Source organism: Castanea sativa, chromosome 6 (genome assembly GCF_040712315.1).
Source record: "Castanea sativa cultivar Marrone di Chiusa Pesio chromosome 6, ASM4071231v1".
Classification (NCBI taxonomy): domain Eukaryota; kingdom Viridiplantae; phylum Streptophyta; class Magnoliopsida; order Fagales; family Fagaceae; genus Castanea; species Castanea sativa.
Window position 1 is genome coordinate 14,450,500 of NC_134018.1, and position 19,851 is coordinate 14,470,350.

Consider the following 19,851-nt stretch of genomic DNA (forward strand, 5'->3'; position numbering starts at 1 on the left):
CGCAAGTTGCACAAGTATTGAGAAATCTTTGTTCATGCAAATTGTGACTTGAGACAAAATTCTTGCTCTAGTTCATCTCTCTTGTGAAGAAGTTGTTCTGTCCTTGCACCGTAGGGTTTTGTAACTAAGTATCTTCTTGATCTTCATCATGTGGATGAATTGAAGAACTTTGTAGCCAACAATCTTCTCTAGTTGGTGATTGAAGTCGCGTACTGGGATCCGCGCAATTGGTTAGTCATGTACTTGGAAGTTGTGCATTGAAAGGAGAAATTGTTACTACAAAACAAGTTCAATTGGGTATTGGGGTAAGGGTTCAACTGTAGGTTGGTAAGGTACTTGGGATTCATTTACTTGTAGTCGCTGCTTGTGATAATAGTGGAATTTCAGGAGTGGTGACCCTAAAATCACCTGGTGGAATTTTTGCCGTGTAGGTTTTTCCCATTTGTAAATAAATCACCGTGTCATTTATTTTCCACTGCATACTTTAGTTTATTGGTGATTTGTTTGTGCTACCACGCGTTTGCATGTTAATTTGATTAATTAATAACTTGGCTAATTAATCAACTTAATTCATCACAAGGGGTCAATACATTTTTGGCCTATCAGAAAGAAGTGATCTTGTTCCCCAGATTGGCGTGAATCTCCCTCTTTTCCTTAGCCCTATTTGAAACTCAAACTTTAGTCATCAACGCCCTCACCACCTCCCCCTCAAACCTCTAATGGCCTAAATTCAAAGAATGTATTTTACTCAACACAACATCTGCAACCTACAATCAATGATTTCCCTATGAAAAACATATTTGATTACTCAGGCTTTCAATCAAAGCACGTTTAGATTCACATAGATCCTATAACCTAGGTAGCATCCTTAAAAAATCAATAGCAGGCCATGCCTTCAAGGGAGAAATAATATAATCTTACATTTGTTAACAAAAAATTGGAACAACACATACAACACCATACTAATCTTAAATATGTTCATTGATCAAAACTTGAAAAAAAAATCCCACCAAAAAATTCCTGTTACAAAAATAAAAAAAATAGAGAGAGAGACAGGGAGGGAGGCCTATGAGTATGAGGAATTAAAAATGGGTTGGTGGCCAACTCCTTGGTTTGGTTTACGGGGGCAATGAGGGGATTGAGGACTATGGTTTGAGTTTGAAGTGGGGCTGAGGAAGAGGTGGAGATATAAGAAAATGTTGAAGGTGAAGAAGAAGGATGTTTATTGGTTTGGGTTACCAATCATGTTTCTTCATCATGTCGATCTGGGAAACTAGATCTGTTCCTTTTTTTTTTCAAAAAATTATTTTTATTAAAAAAAGTTGAACAGTTTTATGGCAAGAAGTGGATGGAAACTTTAATTGAACAAATTTGAAACTTAGAGTACTCAATTGAATGAAAAGTAAAGTTGAAGGACTAAAATGAATTCAAATGAAACTTAAAGGGTGAATTTTGCATTTTTGTCTTCCTTTCAATCCAAAAAATTTGTGTTCATTTTGAAGGACCAAATGTCTATTTCCAATAAAATATGTTTCACTTAGACGTTTCTTACTGTGTAAAAGATATCAATTGACACATTATCATCAACATTTTAAATTTGAGCATATTGAAACTTTGTTGTTTTTGAGGAGCTTTTGACCTGCACTCAACCCTGATACAGATTTATTGACACAAACTAATTTTGACATATTGTCATAATTTGTGGAAAAGAAATTTCTTATCATGGAAAAGATATTGATTGACACATTATCATCAACATTTCAAATTTGAGCATATTGAAACTTTATTGTTTTTGAGGAGCTTTTGACCTGCATTCAACCCTAATTCAGTTTTATTGACACAAACTAATTCTGACATATTGTCATAAGTTTCCTAACATATCTTAACCCTAATGAATTTGATAATTTAATATCTCGACAACATAAAGCAATAAGAAAAAAACTAATTTGATCATGATTGCTTGCTTACATGCCAACAGATGACCTGTCGATATTTTAATCCTTACCACTTTTCTCCAAGCTTGGTAATTATTAGCTTTTAGACAACCGTTTTTAGGGTGAGAAATTTTCGAATGAGAACTTGAAGTCTCATTAAAACTACTTTTTCTTTGTTAAAGAAACTAGTTAAATAGACTATAAGTAGCCTCAAACCTTTTTGTTATTGAAGAAGCTATTTTAAGCCTTTAGCGAATAAATAAGATTGATATGTTACATACCTGGGAAATACAAATATGTTTAACTTACAAAATGTACAATAGAAATATTTTATTTTTGAGAAACACAACAGAAATATAGTTATTAGATATGCAATAATGAAATTAATATGTTTACCAAAGAAAAAATAATGAAATTAATATGACCATTTGGCTATCGAGCCTCTAATAGTGTAACAGTAATTTCATTGGTTGAGGGTGATTGGTTCTCGCTCGATGAAGGCGATTTTTCCCTATAAAATAAGTAGGCTCTTTAGGTTCAGGTAATAAACTCTCACCGTGCAACATCATGACCACATATGACATGTTAGGCCGATCCTCAGGATGTTGTTGCAAACATAAGAAACTAATGTGGAGGCAACATACAATTTCCAATTGGATGCAAGAGTCCTCTAAGCAAGTATCAATGAGTTCTAAAGGTTTGCCTTCTTTCCATAATTTCCATGCCTAAAAAATTTAAAAATTTCTTGTTATTATCTATATCATTATTTGTGAAATGGAGAGTGTGTGGGGCAAAAGGATCCTGGTGGGAACGTGGGCCTTTTGGGCCTTGTTAAGGGAGGCCGACCTGACTCTGGGGTTAGAGATTGTTGGTGCTATGGGTCGGCCTATACGCCGAGGATCCGAGGATCCAGCCGAGGATGGTTTTCCCCTCGGACTGACATTAAAGAGCCTGAGACTTCATGGTAAAGGTTAGGGAATGACACGGTCAAGACCAATGGTTAAAGGGAGAGAACCCTTGAATGTCCTAGAAGCGCTGATGTTGGAAGAATATCAGAGGTAAAGGCTGCTACCTCCACATTAAAGACCCTGCACCTACCACCCTGGCCGCATTAATGAGGAAGTGACACTTAAACAGTGGAAGGGAAACTTCTAGTTACTGTTCAAAGGCACTAAGAAAAGAAATATCTAGGCTAAGGGGGGAATTGGGGGCAACACGTGGATAAAGTATTAAAAAGAGGAGTATTTAAGGAGGGACCTAGGACAGAAACGGGACGGAACTTTTTGTAACCTAAAAAGAAAAAGAAAAAGAGAGAGAGATATATAATATAAGAACAGCTCTCGGCTTACGTCCGAGGAGGCCTATTTACATTACTCCTTTTTGTTTCCAAGTACTTGCAATCTTTAGTTTGTCATTTCATCCTCATACACTTCTAACCTGGGTTTCAAGCTCACACTCTACAAATTCATATTGTTTAAGGCTCATTGGGCCTGAGCCCATAACTGTTCTTGGGTCCAGGTGCAATTGTGCACTTACAGAGAGTCTACTGTTTTGAGAACTCACATATTTGACAAGGTTTAGACCATGGCTTGGATGGAAAGACCCTCGATTTTTCTTTCCACTTAATATCTCTAACAACAATATTCCAAAGCTAAATACATCAGATTTGACTGAAAATAGACCATCAATGGCATATTCAGGTGCCATGTAACCACTGCAAAATATTATTAACATTGAAACTCTTTGATTAGGAAAAAAACTTGATAATAGAGAATGTTAAGAATACTTACTAAGTTCCAACCACTCTATTTGTATTTCCTTCAGTCTGATCTCCATCGAAGATTCTAGCCATACCGAAGTCAGAAATTTTTGGGTTCATCTTATTATCAAGTAAAATGTTACTTGCTTTAAGATCTCTATGTACAATCCTCAATCTAGAATCTTCATGAAGATAGAGAAGCCCCCTCGCAATCCCACAAATAATGTCGAAGCGCATAGACCAATCCAAAACTCTAGCTCTTATTTGATCTGGCAAGTTTCTCATTCATTTTAATACTAAGTCCAACATAAACAATAAAACAAGAAATTGGAATTTATTTAAATAAGAATAAACAATGGACAAATTTTTCCTCCAAATTGGGTTAGGAAAATGTCCTCCACTTGTATTAATTTACATAATTCATTAAATAATTTGAACAAGGCATATGACTATTAAGTAGATTATGTGACTAAAAAGCAAGGGAGTCCATCTCGTACCAGAGGATGTACTGGTTTGATCAGTGGAACGATATATTTCGGTACCGGACAATACCAGAGTACTGTTTCGGGTTTACCGTTATTATATATATATGTATGTATGTATGTGTGTGTGTGTGTGTGTATTACCTCAATTCAGAACAAGTTATTCATGGTTTTAGACTTTAACATCAATTAAAAGAAAGAAAAAACACAAATTTTTTTTTCCTGTATTGGCCGGTATTGCTCGAAATCGGCCGGTATGGCTGGTACATGGCTGGTACGGCCGGTATTTAAATCGGTACGAAACGTTGACGTTTCGATAGTGGTATATGTATTGGTACGGTACATACCGGCCGGTATGGTCGGTACCAGTACGGTATCGACTACCTTACCGTAAAAAGTACACAAGGGTACTTTTTTATGTTGACACATAGTAGATTGAGAAAATTTTCTCTAAATTGGTTTAGAGAAACTCAGTCCTAAAAAAAAAAAAAAATTTTGGCAAAAATTATTAAGTTTTAAAGAAGTTCAAACCAAAAATGAAGAAGTCTAAGCTTCCGTTGGGCATGTATTCATAGATTAGCATGCTCTCCTGTCCTCCAATGCAATAACCCAAAAGTCTAACAAGATTACGATGTTGTAATTTGGCAATCAACGTAACTTCAGTTTTAAACTCATTCAATCCTTGCATAGAACTATGTGAAAGCCTTTTCACAACAATTTCTTGCCCATCTGTTAGTGTACCCTGAAAATTTTCATATATTAGTAGATTTTATTGATATCAAATATGATAAGAACTGCTTTTTCTATGGTCTAGTATTTATAAATCATTTTGTAGATTTACCTTGTATACGAGTCCAAAACCCCCTTCACCGAGCTTTTTATTGCTTGAAAAGTTGTTAGTGGCAGTGGCTATGGTAGCTAGGTTGAAGAATGGGACCTCTAAGTCTTCACTTTGCCCTTCAATGTTTTGTTCTATCATCACATTGTTCTCCATTTTGTCTGATAAGAGCAAGAAGGTCTTCACATTATATAGAAGAACTAAAATTTGACAACTATTAAATTCTTTTTAGACCTATCAATTAATTGTACAGCGGAATTAACCTTTTATTTCAAATTAAATCAATTATATGATCCAAAATTTTGAATATTAAGGACCAACAAACAACAGGTCGCTAAGCCTTATTGCAGAATAATAAAAGTGATAAAAGATGAGACACTCGATATAATACTGAAGTGGAAAATTGATGGAGATCTCACAAAAAGGGTAAAACACTATATGGAAAATGTTTCATATGGGTAAACTATTTTAACTAAGGAAATCAATTACCAAAGGAGTTTTACAATTTTGATAAAAACCGTTATACCTATATTATACAGTCTTAGGAGATAACTCACTATTATGACCAAAACTGGTTTAGAACTTTGAACTTATTCTTCTATGAATCCCTTCACGAATGACATGTCTGCTTAAACAAACTAGAAACTTTGGCACACTTTAATGTGCTTCCTTGAAGATTTGATCTAAAGTGAACTCACTGGAAGAGAGGCTTTGAGGTTTCAAAACTTAGGGTCACAATCCTTTTATAGGACTAGAAGGATTTTCTCATGAGATCTCATGGGATGAAAGACATGGGTTTTCAATTTAAAGGTGCGTTTGGTTGGGTGAAATCAGGGAGGATGGAAAACAGGGAAGAGAAAATATGAGAAGAAAAAAAAAGGTTTCTTGGTTTCTTTGGTTGGAGTGGAAAATTGACGAGATTTTGGTAGAGTTTTGGTCTTTTCTCCCTAGGACCTCCAAAATCTTTTTTCCCCAATTTGGGGTGATTTTAGGAGAGAAAATGGGGAGGAGAGTGGTTAATGAGAAAAGGCAAAATCTGCCCTCACTCTGCTATGTCAGTGTGCTCAACGTTGTTCTTATTCCTTTTTTCCTTTTTCTTTTATAATCAAATCGTGGTTTTTTGTTTCCTTTTCTTTTTTGAATCAATGGTGGGTTTTTTTGTAGTTGTTAATAACCTTTGGTCCTCAGCCTCGACGATGAGCTTGGCACACGTCAATCAAGAGTAGTTAAAAAGTTCACAATAGTTTGGAAGTAATCACAACTCAAAAGTGCTCAAATTGCTTTGAAAGTGTTGTTGAAAAATGATCTTTGTTCACTATTTTAATAATAACTTTTGATCCACAAAAGTTTTGAGGGAAGTTTGTTTCGTTGAAAGTTAGACATCCTAGGCTTCAATTTGGACATAAATTTGCATGATTTGGATTTATATTAAGTGAGTTATGACTGTTTGAAGTTTGGCCATCAGTGTTGTCAAGAATTAAGGTTTTGGAAAGCATAAGTATGCATATGATTAATGGTGCGTACGCACCCTCAACCCTACACACGTACCTTTGTTCCTAGACCTCTAAAACTTCAATTTTAAGGCCCAAAATATTATTCATTGATGTGGGTTAGCCCCTAGACCCTTGGGAATGTTCAAAGACCTCTAAAAAGCTCCAAAAACTCTGGTTTTAACGTTTAAATACTTAGCTTATGTCTCCAATCAAAACCCTAGCTAAAGAGAGTTTATTTTTTCCCGTCATCTTTTCTAAAACCTTAATTCTTTTTTTTTTAAAAAAAAAAAAAAAAATTTAAATCACACAGATCTTAGCACGTTTTTTAATGATAAAAAAAACCTCTTTTTAGTTAGTTCTAAAGTAAAAAGTTTGTTTTCTAATTTTTTTCAAAACCTTTTTCTAAAGAAATTGTTATTGAGTTGCGATTACTAATTTCTATTGTTTTCTCTTTAATTATCTTGTTATCTCAATCTAATCTCAGTATTGTAGACATTGAAGGGTCGGTTTAAAAACCTCAAACGGTTGTAATTCTTTTGACATGTATTAATTTGATTTTGGGCTATCTATAATCTGTTTTGGTTGTTCTTCATTCATTATTTTAGTTTTATGTAAAGATTGACATGATTATTTATTTAATGTAGTTTAGTATACTTGTTTGATTTGTTACATGTTTATTTATTTATGTTGATTCTTTGTTTCATTATCTTTATGTTAGTTTAGTGTTTAGGGTTTCTAACATGCTTCTTCATTTCTCTATATTAATATCTTTGTTAACATAAAAATGTGATTTTTACTGTTTATGTGCTGAGTATGCATACATATACTTGATTATGCACGCGCATGTTTTCGAATATGCATACGCATGATTAAGTATGCATATGCACCCTAAACCTAAAGTTAGGCAGATTTCTTGTTTTATTTTAATTAATTATTATTTACATGTTTTTCTAATATATTTGAATTTGAATTCTCTGTTTTAGGTTAATTATTTATGTTTATTTGCTTTTCATATTTTATTTGGTCAATCTTGCCATGTTGGGTTTAATTTGATATTTTTCCTGTTGTGTTTAATTAATTGTTAGTTATCCATATTAGAATTTGATTTTGGTTTTAGTGTGTTTTCTTTTTTGTTATTGTGTGATATTTAATATGTTGTGTGTGTGTTATTTTGTTAAGTGCATGATGTATGTTTAGCTTAAGGATTAGGGCTCTCTTAATAAACCCTTTAATTAAATATGGCTTAACAACACATAATGGAGGCCAATCCATAAGCTGAGTGGTCTTGGGTGCTTAACACCTTCCTAAGCCATACCCAAACTCCGAACCCATAATTTGGTATGCATATCTATGCATGTAAGTGAGTAGCCTAAAAGGCTTAATTTGGTTCCTAGACCTAAATTAGGTGGCTACTCTATTTTCACCTTCCACTTGTCCACTCCAGGCTGAGGCGTACTTCCTACAAGGAAACCACTCATTGTGGGCGCTTGCACCCGCACCCGCACCCGCACCCACACCCTCAAACCAAAAAATATGGGAGAATTAAAATCTCTTTTATATTTGCACTTTTCCATTCTTTCCACATTTTCTATCCCCTGTTCAAACCAACCCTTAAAGTGCTGACTTTCTTCCTCTCTAAAAGTTATTTCTTTTCGGCTCTCTAACATCAGACCCATTTTAGGTGTTTACATGTAGGGTTAGAATTCTAAAATTGCTTTCTTTTTGCATCTTAAACATCAAAATTCTTTTAATAAGCTTATGCAAATTTTCTTTCTTAAGCATGATTTTATATTAAGATCAAATGGTCTGTATATCACAGCTTTCTTGTTCAACACCTTATTAGCTGCTCTGTAAGATTCTAGAAGTTAAATTACACAACTCTGCGATATCATTTCCAAAGTGGTTAAGAGAAAGTAATATTACCTTTCAAGTTTGTCATTTTGCAAAGGCAGTAGGGAATCGAGAGCACCCCAAAAACTGCGGCTATGGCAACCACAACTATTACTATCACCTTCATCTTTCGCTTGCCTTTAGCTACTTCTTGGTTGAATTCGCAATAAAACAGATGAAAACAAAGATCTTAGTTTGGATTGCACATCAAAATACGAATAAGTTTTACTACAGGTAAATTGATGGCACATCGATCAAAATACGAATGGTTGAATTAGCAATAGAAAAGCAAACATATTTTAGGTACAGCAAAAAAGACTATAGGCCCATACCTGGTTCTGAAGCAGGCATTCGAATATATACATCCTGACTATAATTAGCTGCAGTCGGTTTAATATCAATTAGATCCCCATGCCAGATGATGCAGCCACTTCCTCCATCTCTGATATCTGAGTTTGAGTAACCACGCAGGAACAGTTGTTCAAGCATTTGACTCTGCATTCCTTTAGATTCATACTTTGGTTGACCCAAGTATACGTGGTATCTGGTAATTTTTACCCAACAAATTTAATGAACCCAATTTTTTCTTTATCTTGGCAGCTCAATTGCGTACTGCGTACACATCCCTTAGACCACTCCTCTGGATACCATGTTTCCTCTGACTTAGGCTTGAATCCTTGTATACGTTGACAGATAGGTGACTCACCAATGATACAATTTCCATAAACACATAAATTTTAAGTGTCACATTCGTCTCTTGGAAAATAATAGTACTGGCTCCATTTTCCATCGACCCAAATGTAGCGCTCATACCGAGTTTGGTTCAAAACTGCTCTTGCGATTACAGAATGCTGAATCATGTCGAACATGAAGTATACCTCGTCCTTGTTGGAGACAAAACTGAAGTTGTAAACCACGGTGGACCTTATCTCTGGTGCGCCACTGAAACCAAGGCCATTCCATGGACCAGTCCGGAAGAACTCACCGGAACCTTTCTTCATGACTATCTCAGGGTATTCATGGAGTTCAATCCCCAACTCAGTTCTCCAAGAGAGGGGTCATCTGGACTCTTCCATGCAGTTAGGCGCCTTTCAAGACGAGTCCTTAAGTCCCATCCAACTTTCATCCCTGGTAGCCACGTATCAGAAGGATAGTCAAAGCTTTGCCACAAATAATTTTCTGGGTTTTCTTCATGCCCTTCTCTTACTACTAGATTTCCTGAATCTAAAAGCTGTACCATTGAATTCCCGGCCTCTTTTGTTGAATTTGCCGACCAAACAACATTTGGATTTTGGTTGAGAAGAACAAGACTACCTGAACTGCTTACCATCAACACGCCAGACGAGTCTGTGATTGGATTGCGCCGGTTTGCTACCCAAACAACCGTCTTATTGGGATATTGTTGTACCAAATTCCCAAGTAACGGTTAGTGGAATTACCTGGACTGAAGAACCCAGAGCAAAGCCTCCATCTTTAGAAACCAAGGTTGTGGCCTCACTATCACGTAGGAATTGCGATCGAGTAATGTTGTCAGTGGCATGTGAGAATGCAAAGTAGAAAAGAAAAAAACTGGAACTCAAAAAGACAAAAACAGAGATGTCCATTGCTTTCTGTTCTTTGAGCTAGTAGCCAACAAGTTAAAGTGAGACCCATTATGATGAGCAAAGACTACAACATAGAAAGTCATGCATTGACTCAAGCAAGTCGTTGCTCTTTTAAATTTCTACAATTTGTTGTGAACAAGAATTTCCACATTACTCCCTTTAGTAGATGTCACATTTTTCGTAGTTTGTCACTTTGTCTTGATCCCAACTATTTCTGCACTAGGATGTGACAGAAAGGTCGACAAAGGAATGGAATGCTGAGCACTGAGCACTAGGATTTGGACCATTGACTATTGACATGTCTACTGACTTCTTATGCCGGTGTTCACTGTTCAGTAACAACATTCGTGGGCTAAGAATTTTTACGTTCAAGAAAGATCAAGGATTTTTCCTGATCCTGATCAGAAAAAATCCTTGATCTTTCTAACGTAACATAATAGTGAAAAAGACCTTAATCTATGCTATTGTTTTGCTATACTATTCTTTAAAATTACGCATACACTTAATTCTTTTTTTATTTTATAATTCGATAGTTGGAGGAAGAAGGATTTGAATCTGGATTGTTAGGATATATGTGGAACTTGTTAGAGATATATGTTAGGTAAATTGACTAATTTTTTGAAAAAATGCACTTTACTTGTAATTAGGTAGATCTAAGATGAGTTTAGTATTTCAAGGAACAAGAGTTTAAGTTTAATATTAAAGTCATGCAAATCTGTCCAAAAAACAAGTGAAGAAGTGTTGTTCATTAAGGCTCGACAGATCATATCTATCATTGTGCATGCAAATTGTGACCGGAGATAGAATTTGCCCTAGTTCATCATATTCTTTGTAGAAACTACTGCATCTTTGAGCCAAGGGTTTTGTAACTAAGAAGATTCTTGATCTTCAAGTTGATGACTGAAGAACTTTGCAGCCAACATCTTCACTGTAAAGTTGTGATTTACAACTGTGCTTTATATTGGCTTTATTTCATGACAAAAAGTGTTGTAATTGCTTTAATTTTTTTCTTGTATTTTGTGAGATTTTTTTGTATTGGGTTTAGTATTAAGTTGGTGAGGAATTAAACATAAAATGAAGAATCAGTGGATTTCGCGAGTATCTCGCTAGAAGCTAACTCGTAAAAGAGCTACGTGAGAAGAACATACTGGAAGCTGAAGAGTCATGCCAGCTTGGGGGATTTCGTGAGTGTCTCGCGGGTAAGGCCTTCTCGCGAGACACTCACGAAAGTCTCTGCTTAGAGGATTTTTAAGTATGACTTTTTTACCCTACACCCATACTATATATACCCTCATTATCCACAATAGTAACAGAGGTCATTTAGAGAGAAAAACCCTAGATAGGTTTTCTACAACACACGCACCCATCTTTTAGAGAGAGAGCTACTCGTCCTTAGTGAGAAATCATTCTAGCTTCTTCTCCTCCCCTCTCCCATTGTCATACCTTGAGAAGTTTTGGGGATTTGACAAAAGAAGCCGGTGAGCCTTAGTAGATGCAATCGAGCGTATTGCGGGATCCGGAAAGTTAGACAAGACACGGTTCCGAGAAGTCTTGTTGGAGTTGGAGCTTGGAGGGCTTAGGTACATTGGGTAGATTAGGCTTGGAGGGTCTCTTGTTATTCGTGTATCCTAACTTATCATCTAGTGGATCGATTTACCGATTGGAGGGCGGCGGAGAGGTTTTTCGCCGAGTTCTTCGATTTTCTCTTCGATAACACATCGCCATGTAATCTTGTGTTTGCGTCTCTCTTCCCTTACTCTTGTGCTTTACTTTTATTGTTTGTTGTTCATGTTTATGCACTAGAGTAGTATCGGTTAATTGCGCTTCATTTACTCTTATTTCCGCACTTAGATAAGTTATAGTAAAATTAACCTAGCCGTAATTTTTTAATTTGGGGTCTAAATAAGCTCTTGTGTTTTAACACAAATCCAAGCTTTCAATGAAGCTGTGAAGCACTTGCACGAATACACCTGTATCTTGAAACACTTGCACAAAACGTATTAGACCCTCAAGGTAAAGCAAGTAATAAAAGGACAAGTATAATGTAACAAGTAAATTGAAATCAAGTAAACAAGATGTGAAACATGTGAGTAACTTGATCATACACCCAAACAATCATATGAAAATGACTACAATGATCATATGGCAAAGCAAATGATCATATGAACATGCAACCAATAAAGCATAATAGCATAAGGAGGTATGTATGTCCAACACACAACCAATGCAAAACATTAAAGTATTTGCATTAAGGATACAAGATCCAATAAGGATTCTAAGGTATTTGCATTAAGGATACAAGATCCAACAAGGGCACAAGAGTGTTCCAACACATAAACACGATGCAATGAGAGCAACAAAGCATAGATACTAAATGTAACTTAAATCACCATAAAGCAACGAGAAAACAAGTATAAGGTAAAACAAGCAAAACAAGGTTTTGTCAAAAGAAAAAAAAATTTCTTCTCCCCTTTAGTATATGCATCTCCCCTATGGCTTTTTCCCCCTATAAATGTGCACGAGGTATAATTTCTCCCCCTAAGAATGTGCACATGAGTCATATAGAAATGACAAAACACACAGGTATACTCTCTGGTATATTCCTCAAGTTGGTGTGTTAGTCACGTATTAGGATCCATGCATCATTGGTTAGTCACGTACTGGGATTCGTACATTGAAAGGAGATATTCCGCGACATCACAAGTCCAATTGGGTATTGGCGTAAAGGTTCAACTATAGGTTGGTAATAGGTATTGGAATTCCTTTTACTTGTAACCGCTTGTTTTGATAATAGTGGATTCTCAGGAGTGGTGACCTTAAATTCACCTGGTGGGGTTTTGCCTCGGTGGTTTTCTCAATTCGTAAACTAATCACCTGTTTCAAATTTATTTTCCACTGTATTTAACTTAGTTGGTGATTTGTTTGTATTACCATGATTATTGCATGTAATTGAATCTAATTAATTAACTTAGCTAATTAATTGATTAATTTACTAAAGGGGTCAATACATTTTTAGCCTATCATGGATGTTTCAATTAGAGGCACTAGAAGGTGTCAATCAATTGAGAGGTAAGACTTCTGACCCCTTACATTACTTAACTTAAAAAGAAAAAAAAAAAAAAAGAGTTGTAAACAAGGATGGGTTAATACAATTTGAGGCTTATGGCAAAAACTTAAAATGAGCCTTTGTTTATTTAAATATCACTTAAACAATATTTAGTTTATTAACCATCGTGGGTTTCAGTTAGCTCAATTGGTAAAATCTCTAATGGTTGAATAAGAGAGCTAGGGTTCAATTCCGTCCTACACCAAATATCGATTAGTATTTTTGGTTTGATGATAAAAAGCTATCATCAGGAGTAAACCATAGGTTGAAACTCTCTTAAATTTTTTTTATTGTTAATACACCATATATATATTGGCTTGTCACAAGTCAAAAATTTATTCAAAATTAAACTTTAATTTATTATGTTCTTTAAGTAGCATTAGTCATGTTTTTACCACATCAGTTTGTAAGTATTTTGTAATAAATTTGGAGTACCTTTAGAATTTTCAAATTTTTTTATACTTTTGTAAAGGGAAAAAATTACAACTCACATTTTTTTACAATAAAAAAACGAAATCACCTATTGCCCCAAAATGTGGGGGCCTTTCTCTTGTATGAGGCCCTATGCTATGGAAAATTATTGAATAACTCTGAGAGTACCATAAATGCGTACTCCTCTTTCTCAAATGAATTATGAGTCCCACCATAAATTTAATTAATAGGACCCATAGTTATATGAGAGGGGGGAGTATGCATTTAAGGTACTCCGGGTGTACTCAATAATTACCCCTATGGTATGGCCTAACTGGCCTAGAATTAGGCTAAAATCTCTCCCCCTTCTCTCTCTAGAAAATTCCAAAAATAATAATCCTTACCGTATGGTGGGAGAGGTTGACTTTTTCCTAGGGTAAGGTAGATAGAAATCAGATTGCAGATTGTGGCAATTTCACTAGATGGACTGTCCTTGCTTAACCTTTTCTTCTTTTATTTTTATTTATTTATTTATTTTTTTTATTTTTTATAATTTTTAATTTATAAGAAATGCGTAACTTTTATTAAGAAGATGATAAAAACATTACATCTTGAATCAAAGCTGACTCAATGAAAGTAGGATTTTCCTCTATCTAAGTTACAAAACTAACAACACTCTTAGCATGCTGAGCTAAGAGGTGTGTGGGGCGATTACCTTGTCTTCTCACATGAGATACCAAGAATTGCCTAAAATCCTTGAGCTTGTGCCTGATCCCATCAATAATATTGCTGATAGTAGCTGGTGACGCATAATACTCATTTATGAAATCGTAGACAACCTTCAAGTCACACTCGAACATGACGTCACGAAAGCCCATAACCCAAGCAAAAGTTACTCCTTTTTCCACTACTTTTGCTTCACACTACAATGGTCCCAGTGGACAAGGTATATTTTTGCTTAAAGCTGCCAAACATAGCCTACATCATCTCTAATCACAACTCCAACTCCAGAGGATTGTGTTGCTCTAAACGTGGCTCCATCAACATTGAGCTTATACCAAGGCTGAGTTGGAGGTATCCACCGAGTGTCCTCCACACCTGAAACCTGAGGCAATGCAAGGTTAGTCGTGTAAAACACATCCAACAAGTACCTAGCCTTATGCACTATAGCTGAACCTCGTAATCTCTCGTTTCCCTGCCTAGCCTGATTCTGGCTAAACCACAAACACCATGCTACCATGACAACAAGCTCCAACACATCATCCCTAAAATTTTGGACATACACGAAGTACCAAAGGAAGTCTGTGAATTCGGAGAAGAAGAGTCCCTGCACTTCAAATGGAATGCTTGTGATTCTCCATGTTCCACGAGCAACATTACAGTCCCAAAACACGTCCACCTCTTTTCGCTTCATCATTGCATGCCTCACAGATTGGGTCATCAATAACCTTCCTTTGACAAAGATTAGCTTTAGTTGGAATGATGTTTTTGCATGCTCTCCATGCAAAGGGCTTAACCTTATTTAGTATATGGAGCTTCCATAGTTTCTTCCAAAATTGTGTCTGATGTTGGTTGGTTGATGACTCTCCTGTACTCCCAGTACTATCCACTGCTATAGCTACCTTATACGCACTTTTCAATTAGAATGTCGCCTTAGAAGTGGAAGCCCAATTCATTCTATCTTGAGGCAACCGGATGCTCAATGGGATGCCAAGGATAGAATCAGCATCATCATAGGAAAAGTATTGGTGTACGATATTTTTCCTTCATTCTTGTGTGTAAGGGTCGATGAGGAGAGACACTTTGGCACCATATGGAACTCCTAAAGGATTGGCCGTAAGCTTGAAAGTAGATGGTTGGGGCAACCAGTGGCGGCGCCATGTTATGGTCAGGGTGTTCCCAGGAACACCCTGACTTGAAATTTATGCATACTAATTTTTTTTTTCCCTTAAAAAAAAATAGGAACACCCTCAATCAAAATTAGGAACACCCTCAAATTTGAGCAAAAAAAAAAAAGCCCAAAAAAAAATTCAACTAAAATCTGAAAAAAAAAATTGTAACAGAGAAAAAAAAAATTGTAAGAGCAAAACAACGGATGGCATCACGGCAAGCCCAACATCAAGCCCAACAGATGACAGAGGAAGCAAACCCACGGTTTCTCAAAAAAAAAAAAAAAAAACCCCAATACAGATCAGAAACCTCAAATCAGTTATCAGTAGTTCAGGTTCAGTACATCACTAAAGTTTTTCTCAAAAAAAAAATAAAAAAATCACTAAAGCTAAAGCATTAAGCAAACCTAAAAAGGAAAAACAGAGAACAACGCCTCCCCTTAGAAGTTAGATCGTTCCAGTCGCTCATCGGACATCGGAGATCGCCAGATCGGTCCAGCTCCAGTCACAGTCGCTCATCGGTGATCGGACATCGTCGCCCCTCATCGCATCGGAGACGGAGATCGGTCCACATCGTCGCAGTCGCAGTCGCAGTCGCAGTTCTAGACTTCCAGTCGCAGTCGCAGTCGCTCATCGTCGCCGTCGCCATCACCGTCGCACATCGCCGCCGTCGCCCAGGTATTTCTCTCTCTTTTCCTCTCTGACTCTCTCTCAGTCTCTCACTCTCTTTATCTCAAATCTGAGACTGAAATGAATATAGGAAATGAAAATAATGAACTTACTTAGTATTTATGACTCTCTCTCTCCCTCTTTATTAACTTTTTATGCCTTTAGCATTTTGCTTTTGGCTTTATCTTATGATTGATTCTTATCCATTGGTCTTGGTTGGTGTGTAATGTGTTGGTGTTGGTTGGACTGTTGGTGTGTGTTGGTGTTGGTTGGTGGACTCAGAGACATTAATTGTCTTTTAGTGCTATTGTGATTTGTAAAGTTGTAATTGTGAAATTTTCTGATTGGCAGCAGCAGCAGCGTAATGTGCATTTCAGCATATGGAATGTGTAACGTGCACATGATGGACTCTTTTAATGTAATGTGTAATTAATAAATAATAATTTAATTAATCAATAATTAATTGGGAAAAATAATTAATAATTAATAGTTAATAATTTAATTAATCAATACATTATAAAAGGAAAACAAATTAAATTATGTTAGGCTAAACAACAATTAATAATTTTATAATTAATGAAACAATAATATAACAAATTATAATTTATAAAAGACAAACAAATTAATGAAACAACTAAACAACAATAATTAATAATTTATTAATATTTCAAATAAACTTATAGTTTATTGTTTATTCTTTTGCTAGAATTATGGACAAATACTTGATAAGAAAACCACGTACCCAAGATACTTCTTGTGTACTTGGGTGATTCTCTCTTTTTAATATCAATGAATCTTTATTACTTATAAATATATATATATATATATATATATATAAAATTTTCTTTTTATTAGATCGTGTAATTTATGCTTGTCGAGGAATACCCTGAAAAAAATTTCTAGAGCCACCACTGGGGGCAACCATTTATCGTTCCATATGTCAAGATTTTGCCCATTCCCAACCTGCCACCGATGACCTTGCCAAGCAATTGATTGAGTTGCTAAAATACTCCTTTAAGCATACAAAGGGTGGTTACCCAACTTAGCCGAAAGATAGCCCTCCATAATTAGGAAAATAATGTGCCTTGAAGACCTTGTGAACTAAAGAATTGGTATTTGTTTGCAACTGCCAACCTTGCTTAGCCAAAAGAGCAAGATTGAATGCCATTAGATCCCGAAAACCCAATCCTCTTTCCTCTTTAGATAAACACATTTTTTCCCAACTTAGCCAAACCATTTTATTTTTTTCATTAGCTTGACCCCACCAGAATTTACGAACCATACTTGTCATCTCGTCACACAAGGCGTTGGGAAGCTTGAAGACGCTCATAGAATAAGTCAGAACAGCCTGAGCAACAATTTTGATTAATATCTCCTTACCAACATTAAATAACAATTTTTCTTTCCAGCCTAACAGTTTATTGTTCAATCGCTCAAGAAATTGGTGGAAAGTGTTGCACTTATTCTTCCCACCAAAGAAGGGAGCCCTAGGTACTTCTCATGCTCTTTTATTATTTTAGTCCCAAATCTACTTTTAATCTCATCCTGTGTGGCTTGGGGGGTATTTCGACTAAAAAACAAGGATGTCTTCTCACAATTTAGTTGTTGACAGGATGCCTTTTCGTAATTTTCCAAAAATTTAAGCAAGTTGGAGCATCCCTCAGAAGTAGCTCGGTAGAAAATTAGGCTGTCATTCGCAAAAAATAAATGAGAGATCTTAGGTCCCCTTGCACAAGCCACCACTCCCTTGATAGTGTCTTGGTCTACTAATGCCTTAAGCATAGATGATAAGCCCTCTGCACATATTAGAAACAAATAAGGAGAAAGAGGGTCCCCTTGGCATAGTCCCCTAGTGGGGGTAATAAGGCCTCGAGGTTGCCCATTAATTGTTACAGAATAAGTTACAGAATGGACGCAACACATCATTATATCTATCCAATGATTATGAAAGCCCATCTTAACTATTATCTACTCTAGACATCCCAATTTGATTCTGTCATAAGCTTTACTCATGTCTAACTTTAGAGCCATCTCCCTGACTTTCCCACTCTTCTTTTGGCTTATGTGATGCATAGTTTCAATGGCAACTAAGACAATATCTGTGATTAGACGGTTAGATGTAAAAGCACTTTGATTTTCACTAATAATATGTGAGAATACAAGTTTCAACCTATTAGCAAGGACTTTGGAAGCAAGCCTAGAAACCACATTACTCAAACTAATAGGCCTATACTGTGTGATTTTAGTAGGTTCCTTGACTTTAGGTATAAGAATGAGGAGTATCATTAAACTTTGGAGGGATGATACCCTTATTTAGGAAATCCAGCACTGCTTGCGTTACACAAATATTATGCCATATCCAAATATTAGGGATGATACCCTTATTTAGGTTCCTTGCTTAAGCTTGATTCTTAGTTGTAGCATAATTATGCCATATCCAAATATTATATTTGGTTCATTTTAAACCCAAATTGGGTCAAATTTGTGTTCCTTTTGAAGCCTCAAATGTCTACTTTTCAATATAACAAATTTTACTTAAATTTTCTCCCCAAAAAAAAAAAAAGTTTCTCTTAAAAATTTTATTATCACGAAAGAGATATAGGAAAAATATCAACTTTATATATTTGAGCATATCAACACTTTGTAGTCTTTAAGCAGCTTTATCCTGAACTCAATCCTATTACAATTTTATTGACACAACCCAATTTTGATATATATTATAATTAGGATTTGCTAACACATCTTTGATCCTTATCAAATTTGATAATGTAATATCCTGGAGACAACATAAGGCAATAAGCAAACAAAAACTTTTATCCTTTACTTGCAAACAGGTGGCCTTTTGATTTATCAATCCTTATGATGTAGAATAGACCGCTATGACCTTCCTGGACTTTCATGCACGCTTGAACTTAACGCGCAAGGCAAAAAAGAACTAGCAGAAATCATGAGAGCCTTGGAGTCGGAATCGCATGAAATTTGGTAAGCTAAAGTGAAATGGCCTTCTGAGCAATAGTTGTTGCTTTGCCACAAGATACTTCCTGAAAATGGCGAATTCCTTCATTTAGGCCTAGAAAACTGCAATTTTGCTGTTTATAGTAAGAACAAGGTCTTGCTTGTTTTGGGGACGACTCTTAAGGTCAGTAGTTTGTAATTTTGCATTTAACTCAATTTTGCTATTTTTGGAAAATTTTGGTATTTTGTCATCTAATTTCCTAATTAGAGCAAATTAGGATTTTAAACATTTTTCTCAGTATTTATATGTTTTGTAGCAAGTAATATTAATAAACACAGACTTTGGTCAAATTTTTTTCTTTGGTGGGTTCCAGTTTATTTCCTTGTGAATTCAGGGAAACCCCTCGTGGATTCGAGGTTTACTACCAGAATCTAATAGTTTAGTTTCTGTCCTATCAAGAAAGTATCATGTGAGCTTTTTTCAAGCTTCCACGACATCACCTTACCACTTTTCTTTGAGATTTGCTACCATTAACTTTTAACCAACCATTTTATGGGGGAGAAATTTTACAATGAGAACACAAGCAGAGGCCCGCCCCCCCCCCCCCCCCCCCCCCCCCCCCCAAATATTTTTGATAAAAAATATATACAACAATTCCAATCCTGAAAACTAAAGTAACTATGGGTCCAGTACTAGAGTAGAGTACTGTAGCTGTAGGTTCTTAGCGTGGTTGAGTAGTTTTGTTCTTAAATTAAATTTATTATAATTTGATAATAGTAATTTGTTAGTTGTTTGTTTAGTTGATATTAGTGGCTTGGAT

At 35.7% G+C, this 19,851-nt stretch overlaps 1 protein-coding gene and 1 pseudogene across 1 annotated transcript; both read right to left on the reverse strand.

The window, feature by feature from the left end:
• Positions 1-2,366: 2,366 nt before the first annotated feature.
• LOC142638001 (G-type lectin S-receptor-like serine/threonine-protein kinase At4g27290) lies at positions 2,367-10,000 on the reverse strand (annotated as a pseudogene).
• Positions 10,001-14,475: 4,475 nt separating this feature from the next.
• Positions 14,476-14,958, reverse strand: LOC142639502 (uncharacterized). Its single transcript, XM_075813666.1, has one exon. It carries the CDS (start codon positions 14,956-14,958, stop codon positions 14,476-14,478), a length of 483 nt encoding a protein of 160 aa, XP_075669781.1.
• Between the last annotated feature and the right edge of the window lie 4,893 nt (positions 14,959-19,851).